The sequence below is a fragment of the Astyanax mexicanus genome, chromosome 4 (genome assembly GCF_023375975.1).
Source record: "Astyanax mexicanus isolate ESR-SI-001 chromosome 4, AstMex3_surface, whole genome shotgun sequence".
Classification (NCBI taxonomy): domain Eukaryota; kingdom Metazoa; phylum Chordata; class Actinopteri; order Characiformes; family Acestrorhamphidae; genus Astyanax; species Astyanax mexicanus.
Window position 1 is genome coordinate 43719058 of NC_064411.1, and position 12711 is coordinate 43731768.

General features: G+C 37.1%; 1 protein-coding gene across 1 annotated transcript in view; it reads right to left on the bottom strand.

Moving 5' to 3' along the window:
* Positions 1 to 1875: 1875 nt before the first annotated feature.
* The window catches only part of tgfb1a (transforming growth factor, beta 1a), a 31020-nt gene continuing 20184 nt past the window's right edge, over positions 1876 to 12711 (bottom strand). Inside the window, exons 3-8 of the mRNA XM_015603110.3 lie at positions 11042 to 11302; positions 10431 to 10514; positions 9527 to 9674; positions 7970 to 8120; positions 5687 to 5797; positions 1876 to 4266 (exon numbers count right to left, since the gene is read on the bottom strand). Of these exons, the coding sequence (XP_015458596.1) occupies positions 4219 to 4266; positions 5687 to 5797; positions 7970 to 8120; positions 9527 to 9674; positions 10431 to 10514; positions 11042 to 11302 (803 nt within the window). The 3' untranslated portion in view covers positions 1876 to 4218. The remainder of the gene's footprint in view (positions 4267 to 5686; positions 5798 to 7969; positions 8121 to 9526; positions 9675 to 10430; positions 10515 to 11041; positions 11303 to 12711) is intronic.

A 12711-nucleotide genomic window follows, 5' to 3' on the forward strand; every position in this document is an offset into this window, starting at 1 on the left:
AGTCTTACACGCTGCTTTTGGATAACTTTAAGATACTCCTGGTGCAAAAATTCAAGGAGTTCAGCTTGGTTTGATGTTTTGTGATCATCCATCTTCCTCTTGGTTTATTTCAAAGGTTAAATTTGGTAAAATCAAAAAACGAAATTTTAAGTGGTCTCTTATGTTTTTCCTTGATCTGATCTTAATATGATTCAACTATCAGGTCTACTCATGTGCAAGTAAATCTGAGCAATAACATGGGATATTACCAAGCTATTTCATTGCTCAATAATAAACTGCACAGAAATATGCACACAAAGTCCAAAATACAGGACACTCCTCTTGTTTTTACTCTTTTTTTAGAGCTCACTGACAGATCAAAGGCACATTGGCAGTTTTAATATCTGCTGCTGCAGCCAAAGCCTAGGGTGTTTATCTATTTTTGCGTCCATATTATTTTTATTTTTTCAGATATTCTATTTTCGTGTTTCAGACAACATTTATCGCTGATTTCTTACCAGAAATCCATTTGTGAATGAATGAACATATGATACATGTTTTGTGCAGGGCACTGAATGTGTAAATGTAATTTTGTCGAGCACTCAGGCTCACTGTGGGTTCCTCCTGGTGAAAGACTTGTGTCCTTGGGTTGCTGATCAGTCTTGTGATTAGTAATAGAGTGCAAACTAGAGGTCTGCATTTCCGTGAGACTCGCAGGAACCATTCGAATATGTTGCGCCACTAGACAGAATTGATTTGTTATTGGCGGGAGCGGGAGTTTAATCAAACCAGGCGATTCCAAAAATTAGCTGAGAAAATTATAATAATCAGGCAATGATTTCCATGCATAACAAACAAAAGCAAAACTAATTAATCAGTAAGATTAATACTACTACTAGTACTAATAATAATAATAATAATAATAATAACCATATATTTACTAATTCATTAAAGTAAATTAAATTTTATATATTTTTTATTCCTGAATTAATAAATTAATACCTTCATCCCTAAATACACCTCTACTACAAGATTTATTTGAAACAACAAAAAAAAACTCAAGATATAACTGATAAATATTAATATAATATAAATCTAAATCAAAATCAAAGCGGAAGATGGACCGACAGACACACACATACACACACACACACACACCGATGGGACAATTTCATCATCTCCAATTCACCTGACGACATGTGTTTGGGCTGTGGTAAGAAATGGAACAGCGCTGTCCAGTGCTATATTGCTGTTTAAATAAATACATAAGTAAATTCCAACCACCAAATTGTATTAATTCAATTGCTATCAGGACTTCGGGTGGGTGTGGAATTAAAACAAGCGATTTCTGCCGAGAGCGGGTGCTAACGAGACTAAAACAAGCGGGAGCGCATTTAAAAAAGCAGTCCCATGCAGACCTCTAGTGAGAACCATAGTGACTGAAAGATTCCTGGTTACAAGACAACAGGTTGTTTAGTTTAAAAGCTTCAATGATCTGATAACTCTGACAGCCTTGTAGGGTACACCTGACCTTTGTGAGCCAGTTAGTGTCCAGAGCAAGTTTTCAAGTTAATACTGAAAACCCCCATGTTCCAAAAAATCTTGACCACACTTGACCAATCTTACATTTTACATTAAGTTCTGTAATTCCATAAACTTCATAATTATGACTTAATCAGACAAACAGCAGCATGTTTATATTGGTTGTTGTTGTTGAGCAAAACTTAGAAATGCACTTCAGACGTGGACCATAAAGAAGATTAAGGCACTTTTGTAGATACACACTCTGAGACACACACAGACCCACAGCAAAGCTATTGGGCAGGGCAGCTCTATTCCTATCACATGTTATAGCCCACAGGGCCATGCAAATCCAGGCAAAGGGAACCAGTGGTGTCAGGGTGACGTCCCTTTATGGGCAGGGCATTTTTGCATACAGCTGTACAGTTGTCCAGAACAATAGTTGTAGATGCCTCAGAGGCACATGCAGCCACCCCTCAACACATACAAACATCTATACAAGAAAACGGACACATACACACACATATATATATACAGGCATAAAGCTTTAAAGAAACAAAAACAACAACAGTGAATCCTAATATACACTCCTCATCAAAGAAAAACTTACAAATATACGTGCACCAAGAAGGAAGTGTTGGATTGCAATGCAAATTGTAAGGAAGATAATGGGTACCAGGAACAATAAATGATTAAAAATTGAACACAATTGTAGAGCTTTTTAATGGTGTTCCACAGTGGAGTGTTGATAACATGTTATGGCAAGTATCTGTGTTTACAAAGCAAGAGTGTGCATTCAGAAAAGGTAGGGCCACTGTTTGCAGGGCCTTATTATTAAGTATGTAACATTGAGCTGGGTACCATTTTAAAATAAGACTACCTTTATAAATCGTTTATAAATGGTTTACAATTAGTTTATTAATGGTTACTAATTAGGTTGTAAATTCCTCAAAAATCATTAATAATCAGTTATAACACATGCGCAGAAAGGGCAACAATAACCTGTTGTTTGCATAATAGTGAACCCACAGCCATCTATACTGTTGCCCTTTCTGAGTATGTGTTATAACTGATTATTGATGATTTTTAAGGCATTTATAACCTAATAAGTAACCATTAATACACTAACTGTAAACCATTTATAAACCCTTTATAAAGGTAGTCTTATTTTAAAGTGGTACCTTGAGCTGTTATTGTATTGAGCCACCCGCAAGCGCAATGCAAGCAACAACTATTTTTACAATTATCTCTGAAAAAAATCTGTAAACCAATTACCAAAACACATCTTGCTCTGCAACGTGAAGATATTTCCTTGCTTATTTCTGATTGGCTCTTTGAGACCTATAAAAGCAGCAGACTGTTTGGAAAAGTTCATTCAGAGACGTTCTGGTTCAGTAAGACAGGTCCTGTCAGTGTGAACGTGAGAGGCAAGGATATATAAAGCCGAAATACATACTTCTTCCAGTTTAAACTGACTGACTTTCACATGATAATGTTTGCTAACCTGTGATGATTTGTTGCTAGGTGGCTTCTAACCCTATTTGTTGCTTAACTTGTATAACTAGCAACTAGCTGTTAAGCAAACTACTAACTTGGTTAGTAGCAGCTAATCTCTCCTAATACAGACTTAACTTAATACCCCTCTTCATATATTTTAGGAATGTTTCATTCAATAAACATACTCTCTAGGAAACCCTATAATGCATCAATGCAACATTTTATTTTTTTTTACTTCATGCATCAATTTTTAACCAATATCATTAGCTCTGGCTTTAAAAATAAAACTATCAACATCGCCCCTTTATGTTATAATGCCCTCCCCCCAAGCAAAGAAGTCTAGAACCAGTGTCTCTTCTGAACATGTGACACATGACAGCAAACCGTTCTTCTTTCCACTGACTATTTGTTGGTCTACTCCACAAAGACAAAAGTGGGACCGGTCACTCAATGGCAGCCTGGCACGACTATCCACCAAGTTTCATTCCTGTCGGTTTATTCCTTCTAGGTGCAACTGTTTCTTTGACGATGAGTGTAATATTATTATTATTTTTTTTTATCAGTCAGTGGTCATGTCAGTTCTGAACACTGAACAATCCTCCAACACACATTAATGTACTCTTGATCTTCAGTGTAACCCCTTTACCCACCCACCCCCACAACCCCTTATTCTTAGCATGGTTTAGTGCAAAGTTCTTCTTGGTCTTCTCTTGTACGCACATTCATGTCTCTTTGGAAACACATTCCTCCAATGTTACCTCTGCTCTTATCTGCTCTTAACAGCATCGCCAATCTTCATGACTTACACCTTAACTGGACACAACAGCGTAACGTGAAACCATTTGACCTTACTAACAGCAATAAATTAATGAAGATATACTACGGTAGTTGAAGATTACAAATAAAATAAAGCATATTCTGTAATGAAACACGGTAGGTTGTCCTTGGTGATATCTTGTGAAGAAGGTAGAAGGCACCTGTGAGTCAAAAAGTCAAAAGTCTTCAAGAATGGCTTTGCTTTTTCTTTGGTCTCTGTCACGTTTTTCTCCTCTTCCCGTTGCTTTTTCCTTCTTTTTCTCTGTCCGTTTCAGTCCTGCCATCTTGTGATTCACTCCTTTCCCCCAGGGACATTCTATCCAAGTGTGTGTCGGCTGTGTGTGTGTGCTTGCTTATTGGAGAAAGAGGAGTGCAAGGCGTCTATGGAGATGGACTTCAGTCGCTTTAACTGCACTTACAGTTTCTAACCGACATATTGGACAAGTGTTCCACCTGAACAGAAAAGACAATGCAATTTAGAAGAAACAGTTATCACATAGGCATTATTTTATATACAATATAAAACATAGCACCAAAAGTAAGAAAATTTGTGTTTGGTAGATTATTTTTTGTGTTGTAAAAAAGCATCTTGACAATAAATCTTATACAGTTGGATAGCCTGGTAATTTCTTATTTAAATGAAACCACATTTGTAAGAAACATGCATTTGTGGGATTGATCAGTAGATTTGAGTATGTGGGTTGCACCAATGATTGTTGAAAATTGGCCAAATCCGCTCACCCAATGCCAAACAGCTTATTCAGCCATTGACTCGTTTGGTGTTTGTTGGACTGGATGATTGACATTTAAGGAAACAAGACATATTGGCAATCTATGGCCTTCAATTTGGAATTTGGACTTTTAAAGTTTTAAAGAACCAACACCAGCTTGAAGATGCCCTATCACACGGACCCTCTCCAGATCCGTCAAACGTGGCATGCTGATCTGATTATTGGAGCAGACACCCACTGATACTATAGCAGAGCCCATGCTCACAGGTTCTGCCAATCAGGTACTCAAACCAGGGTCAATAGCAACAGCAAAATGAGCTGTTTGGCACTGGCAGAGAAGATTTGGCAATGTTTTATGGACGCAACCCACATATGCATGTTCCTTACAAATGTGGCTCCATTTAAAAGGGAAAATAACACTATTTCCAATGGAATGAGATTCATTGGCAAGAAGCAAAAAATTCCTTGTGCTAATTATAATGTCCCAGTATGTACAGCTCTGGGAAAAATTAAGAGAACACTTTAGTTTCTGAATCAGTTTCTCTGATTTTGCTATTTATAGGTATATGTTTGAGTAAAATGAACATTGTTTTTTTTTTCAAGTTCAAGCAGTTCAACTTGGTTCAACCTGTTGATTGTATTCCAGAGGTTTTCAATTTGGTAAAATCAAGGAAAAACCTCTATTTGTTGGTTTCGTATATATTTTTTTCAGCACTGTATACTGTTCTTGGAATGTCAGGAGCTTTTTTTGTCTGACTTTATATCTTCAAGGTGGAGCAGCTAGATAATGAGTGTCTAATAGAGTGGAATACAGTGAGTGGACACAGTGTTTAAAAACTCAAGCAGCACTGCTGTGTCTAATCTACCTATGCCAGCAAAAATTGACCATTTTACTCTTTTGCCTCTTAAAACTCTTGACCTAAGATAAGATTTGGACCCATTAATCACAAATCAAGAAAAAGCAAATAAGCAAAGACAGTGAGGGAACAGGGTTCAGATTATCTGGATTATCTCAAATGACCCTGCAATTATTGATGATAACCCATCTATTGTTGCACATATTGTCAGCTTCCCCTCTGTTACTGGTATAAATAGTTGCACTGGCAATTTAACATAAAGCTTACACAGAAAAATATATTTACCTTGTGTTGTCTGCCCACATAATAGATGATTGGAAGAGGATCCAGGACCTGAGGTACGCAGCAGGGCTGGGCAGATGCACCAGGGTTGTGGTGTTTGTACAGGGCTAAAATCTGCAGAAAAACACACACATATAATATATATCAGACATATGTTCCATATGCATGGTTTAGGTCAGAGTGCAATAGGCACTGGCTATCTTGCAAGCTGTCAAATTGTGTGTATGCAAGATCACAGTACCAGGCTTATTTACAGGCAAGAGGAAATTATGCAATGTGTATTTACAGTACAGTGAATATATAATCTTATTCCTCTGAGAAACAAAGTCTTCAGACATCTGACATAATTATATCGACAGTTACAACACTATGTGTTTATTTTCTTAAAAGAGACTGGAGGAATTGAATAGACACAAGTAAACAAATATACAATAATTTTAGGAACTGGTAACATTTACTATCCAGAATGTATTTATCTAATCAGTCCTTCAATTGTAAATCAGGTGATCTGACTTTTTTTGGTTTGAATATTCCCAGTTTAAGCAGACAGATTTGGAATACAACAAATGATCATTGTCATTAATAAAAAACATGTACAAAGCTTTTATTCCACGTCATTTTGGAGCATTACTATTGGTCCATTCATCATAAAAACATTCTGGGCTTTTTAGCCTTGTAATGTAATGTGTCTTCTGATGAGGCCAAATGTCATGGGACATTGGATGAGCATTTTTTTTTACAACAGTATTTGTTTATTTTCTTCAAAGAGAATGGAAGCTAAAGACTGCTTTGCTGACATGTAAGGGTCTTTTGCATTAAATGTTAGTTTGATTTGTCACTTTACATAATCTGTTCACATGGACAGTTCTAGCCAGATGCTGCTGGTCACAATAATTTCCACTAATGATTTTTGGTGATTTTTGGAGTCGCTTCACAGAATCTGTTCACATCAGAGACTGTAAAAAAGATGGACACTGTGTCGCGTTCCCATTCATTCAATGAAAATGAAGCCAAATTCTTCCGCCATGTTGGTGATCCTGACACCCGAGTCTGCGCAGTAGAGACCAGAGGAGGGAGAAAGACTGTGGAGAGACAGCCTACTCATTTAAATAACCCCGCCCCTTAGGGCTGCCTCACGGTCACAGGCTGCAGAGTGGAGCGGAGCTGACGGTCTGTTATTGGTCCCGCCCATAACCAGCCCTTTTACAATAACCACACCTTTTTTGAATAGAGCTGAATAACGTTTTAAAAAACGAATTCTGTGGGGATATAAAAATTTAACAATATAAGCAGAGGTTACACTAGCTGCTGCATTTAAATAATGGAGGTAGAATTACAGTATATTAGAAAAAAAACGTGACTGAAAGTTGTCTGTTTTGCCATTGAAACCTATGGGGATGGGCGGGGTTACACAGCTTTCTGCAACCGAACAGCAGGGGGTGCCCGACCTGTGGTGGCTTCACTTTTGAGAGACGATGCTCTGTCCAGCTATACAGTCTATTGTTCACATGGACAATTCTAGACAGATGCTGCTGGTCACAATCATTTCAATACACTGCGCTGCTCTGGTAGATCTACAAATGTTAAATGCCACCCATTATCAGGCCTTATTTGGATACTCTGATACTTAGAATTTACATCACCTTACCATAAGCAAACTGGCCCTTGTTCATGCTCACTCACAAGCACAAGATAGCACCTCATAACTTATACAGGTGTGGGAGTTTCCAATCATTTTTTATTTATTTATTTTAACTTATTTTCCACAGTCAAAACAGAAAAAAAGGAAAGGCTCAAACCTGTCAGTACAGTTATACTTGTAATGATATGATTACACTGAAATAATTCCTAAACAATAGAATAATTACTGTAATTAAATGTTATCATATATCATATTAAGTACATACTCTAGATGTCAGGACTTTTCAGACATATAGGAAATTTGTATGACTAAGGATGCTCGAAGTGCTGGAAACCCCACAGCAGATCTTCCAGTAATGTATTCAGCTTCCTCTCTTTTCTTTTCTCGAAACTTCGAAAACAGAAATCTAGATTTCAAATCACATAATCATACTGAGCACTCTTCTCAAGCCAGCTTTGCACATGCCTGCCCCAGGAATGCCTCTGACAGGAAATGACTTAAGGAAATGATCAAGACAGGAAGGAACAAAAAAAAACCCAGAATGTTGTTTTGGGAACTGCCTGTTCGGCTCATCAGGGAAAGCTAAGGAATGCTCACAGGTCTTCCGTCACACGGACTCGTCGGAGGACGAGATGTTTTCCTACCTGTGAGTATTTGTTCTCAGCGTTCCAGATATAGGTACAGGAGCCCATGCAATAGTCAGCGTAGTATCCTTTGGGCTTGTGGATCCACTTCCAGCCCAGGTCTTTCCGGAAGTCGATGTACAGCCTCCGCTTGCAGCAGGTCTCCTTTTTCCTGTCATTAGAATCAGAAAAATGGGTGAGAGGTGATCACATTACAGCGCATTGTGTTCACAGTGCACTGTGTGAACTAGCTTGAAGCCATTTTTGAGCAACTTTACAGTCATATGAAAAAGTTTGAGCTCCCCTATTAATCTTAATCATTTTTAGTTCTAAATATTTGGGTGTTTGCAACAGCCATTTCAGTTTGATATATCTAATAACTGATGGACTCTGTTTGTGGCGTGCTTGCAGAAATGGCTTCTTTCGCATCACTCTCCCATACAGCTTCTGCTTTTGCAGAGTGCGCTGTATTGTTGACCGATGCACTGTGACACCATCTGCAGCAAGATGATGCTGCATCTCTTTGGAGGTGGTCTGTGGATTGTCCTTGACTGTTCTCACCATTCTTCTTCTCTGCCTTTCTGATATTTTTCTTGGCCTGGCACTTCTGGGCTTAACAAGAACTGTCCCTGTGGTCTTCCATTTCCTTACTATGTTCCTCACAGTGGGAACTGACAGGTTAAATCTCTGAGACAACTTTTTGTATCCTTCCCCTGAACAACTATGTTGAACAATCTTTGTTTTTAGATAATTTGAGAGTTGTTTTGATGAGCCCATGATGCCACTCTTCAGAGGAGATTCAAATAGGAGAACAACTTGCAATTGGACACCTTAAATACCTTTTTTTCATGATTGGATACACCTGGCTATGAAGTTCAAAGCTCAATGAGGTTACCAAACCAATTTTGTGCTTCAGTAAGTCAGTAAAAAGTAGTTAGGAGTATTCAAATCAATAAAATGATAAGGGTGCCCATACTTTTGCACCGGTCAAATTTTGGTTTAATGCATATTGCACATTTTCTGTTAGTACCATAAACCTCATTTCAATCCTGAAATATTACTGTGTCCATCAGTTATTAGATATATCAAACTGAAATGGCTGTTGCAAACACCCAAATATTTAGAACTAAAAATGATTAAGATTAATAGGGGTGCCCAAACTTTTTCATATGACAGAATGTAGTCCTAATTTAGATTATGATTGTGACATTATGATGAGTACAACCCCAAAAACACATCCCAACCGTGAAGCATGGGGGTGGAAGCATCATACTTTGAGGGTGCTTTTCTGCAAAGGGGACATAACAGCTGCACCATATTGAAGGGAGCTTGGATAGGGTCATGTATCGCAAGATTTTGGCCAAAAACCTCATTCCCTCCATTAGAACATTGAAAATGCATCGTGGCTGGGTCTGAATGTGTGGATTTGCACATTTTCTGTGTAAGCAAAGGGTTAAACAATGACGTACAGTAGCTGAATATACTCATTAGAAGAGCCCATTTGTAAACAGGTGTATCCTATCTACGAGCAAAATGTAGATACAAGAGACAAGAAAAGAGAAAAGGAGAAAGACTCACTCATCACACGGTTCCTCAGCTCCAGTTGAGCGTTTTTTGCGTGTGGAGACGTGAGTGTTGCCATCAGGTGGGGCAGACATAGCCAGAATATACGGCTTGGCCATTAATAAAGAAAGGGCATTTTGGTCTCCTCTTGGTTTATGCACACCTGAGAACACACACACACACAAAAACACACACTCAATTATCAAAAGTGTGGACACACCTAGGCACTGAAGACGTTCTCTGTGTGGATTTGTTTAGAATTTAGAATTACAATCTTGTGAAAAGAAATTCACAACACATGTCATTTCTACTGTTGCTCTTACAGCAAACGTATGGACGCCCATTCACTGCCACTGAAAAAAAAAAAAGATCTGAATGTATTTTTATTTTTTAATCATCTCAATTTTTTTTATTTTAAAATAATGATGTATCTTACAATAATTAATTATTTAAAAAATAATGAGACAGTGTCTCAAAATAATAATACGTTTTTCAAATGACTTATCCCAAAATAAAATAAAAAGAAATTACATTTCAACTGGTGGAAATGGGCTTTCTAAAAAAAAATAAATAAATAACATCTTACCTCAAACTATTCTTATACAAATTTTTGATCAAAACAGAAACTGAACAAAAATCTTCAGAATAATGAATATAGTTTTTTTTGCAGACTTTCATTCATTTTGATCATTTAAAAAATATATATCCTTAATTCAAAGACAAAGTAACTACAAAACTACAATTTTAAATTAAACAGTGTATAAACTACAATTTGGTTTGGTTTACAAAAAATAACTTAATCACCAACAAGGATTTACAAAAAAGCAACTTAAGCACAGTTAGTTTTGAGGTTATGATGAGACAGTTCTATGGTGGTGCCTATTTGTGGTTGATACAAATCCAGTGTAAAAGATCAAACCTGATATTTGAAAGTATAACTTCTGCTCGGCCGATCCGCAGCCGCAGTGCAGCTTCAGCTCGAAGTTCTGCTCTTTCTCTGTTCCTGCACAACACAAACACAGAGGCATAAAATTAACATTCACCCAAACCACATCCTGCAATACTACTAAAGTCATTAGGACAGAATTAAATTGTGGACCACCCATCAGTGGGTTTCGTTGGATTACTAATATCATCCATAAATAAATAACTGCGTGTTTGGCTGCTTCAAACAAACCTCATAGTCTCGGAAGAGTCTCAGAGGAATAGAAACAGTAGGCATACCAAATACACTGCATGGACAAAAGTATTGGGACACATGTCTATTTATTATGTCTTCTAAAAATAATAATAACAATAGTTCATCTTGCTTTTCCTCCTGCTACTATGAAAGAAAGGCTTTCCTGCATTTATGTAAGATTGCATTAATTGCATTCAGCAAAATTGCATTAGTGAGAAAGGATGTTGGATGATCACTACCCCACCTCATCAACCACTGCTCCACAGCTCAATTAGGTTCCTAGAGAGTCTAGTACGTTTCCTAGAAGTCCTTTCTCCTTTTTACATTCTTCACTCCTCATTTACACTAACCTTGAGACTGTAGCCAGGATTTGACTGTGGATGTGACGTCAAGCGAGATCCAGCGGTTTTTCAGATCGTTGGAGATGATGTGGAAGCCTAGGTATTGGTCGTGGCCCCCCTGGCCCTCGTACAGCTCCAGTCTCTGCTGAGAGGGGATGGCGGTGTTTACAATGCGCAGCCTGAGCTCGGCCTTGGAAAGCAGCCTGTAGTCCACAATACTTCTCTTTATCTCCGTCACATCGAAGAACATCTGCGAAGTCTTGTTATCAGCTAGATGAAGGGAAACAGGAAAGAGAGAGAGATTCTTAGATCAGTTGAACAAATCAAGAAGCTGTTATTGAAAAACAGAAAATGAAAGGCAAAATTAGTGAGAATAGAATAGAAGCTGTAATAAAGGTCTGGACATTCTAAATACTGACAAATCTGAAATTATATTTAATTGTTGAGGTTTCTCTGTAATTTTCGGGGTTAACGCTTGTTTTCCTGATTATTAAAAATGAATCACTTTACAAGGCACTGTGGTTTAGTGGTTCTGAGTTCAAGTCCCTATCTGGGTGGAGCTTCAAAAACATGGAGATCAAGTAAATTGGACACTCTAAATTTCCATGGTGTGAGTGTAATGGTGAATGTGTGGAATACAGTCGTCCGGGACTGGACGGTTGTTTCTGGTTGATAGTATGCTGTGCATGATTGGCTGCTGCTTCTCTCTGGTGTGTGTTGTTTGGTTGAGTACAAGTGATTATGTGAATGTTATTTAGAGGCAAAAAGGTGTTATAAAAGTGTAGTTATAGGTTAGTAAGATTAGGCATACCTGCTTAAATCTTCAATTACTATGAATGTTTAAGTAAATTAAGATGAACTTATCTCCAAAAGTTCAAAGAAAATGTTTAAAAGATTCCACTGTTTTAAGCAAGATTAATGTTTACTTTAATAAAAATTAAATAAAAGCATTTTATGTTTATGGCTTGCTTACAGTTATCATTAGTTAAGTCCTTGTGATAAAAAAATTAAAGCTTTATGAAAAAAAATACTCCTCAAACCGTGTTCCTCACAGTCAGCAGCTATGGGCTCCTATAAGCAGCTGCCTAAAACTTAACATTAAAATAACTGAAGCCCGTAAAGTAGGAGAAGCGGAAGACGGGAAGATAGCACAGGGTTTCGATTAGGAATGCACTAAAATAAACATTTTTGGTTGAAACAGAAACCAAATAAGATTACACATTTGCCTAAATACTGAATACCACTGGTTCAAACTTTGCCATTTTTTTATTAATATTAAAAAGACAAATATTTAAAGGAAGATAACTTACCAAAATGACTGCTACTTTAAAATAATTTATTAAGCAATAAACCTTTTTTGTAACATACCAGCAAAGCACAATATGACCTAAAATAACAAATTGCACATTGGTTGGATAATCAAAATATAAATATATATTAATTAAATTAAATTAGTATAATCATTTATTTGGCTAAACACCAAAAATGTTTTTCTTTTTGTTGTTTTTTTTTATTAACAATATTATTTTCCAAATATTCTGTGTATCCCTAGTTTTCAGGTAGCCCTTTCCTCAGTCCATAATACAGTTAAGAAATGTCAAGATGATATCTAACAGGCAAAAACGCTCCAAATCAACTAGCTGTAGGATCGCTAGAAAAAGTCAACTAAGTCAACAAAG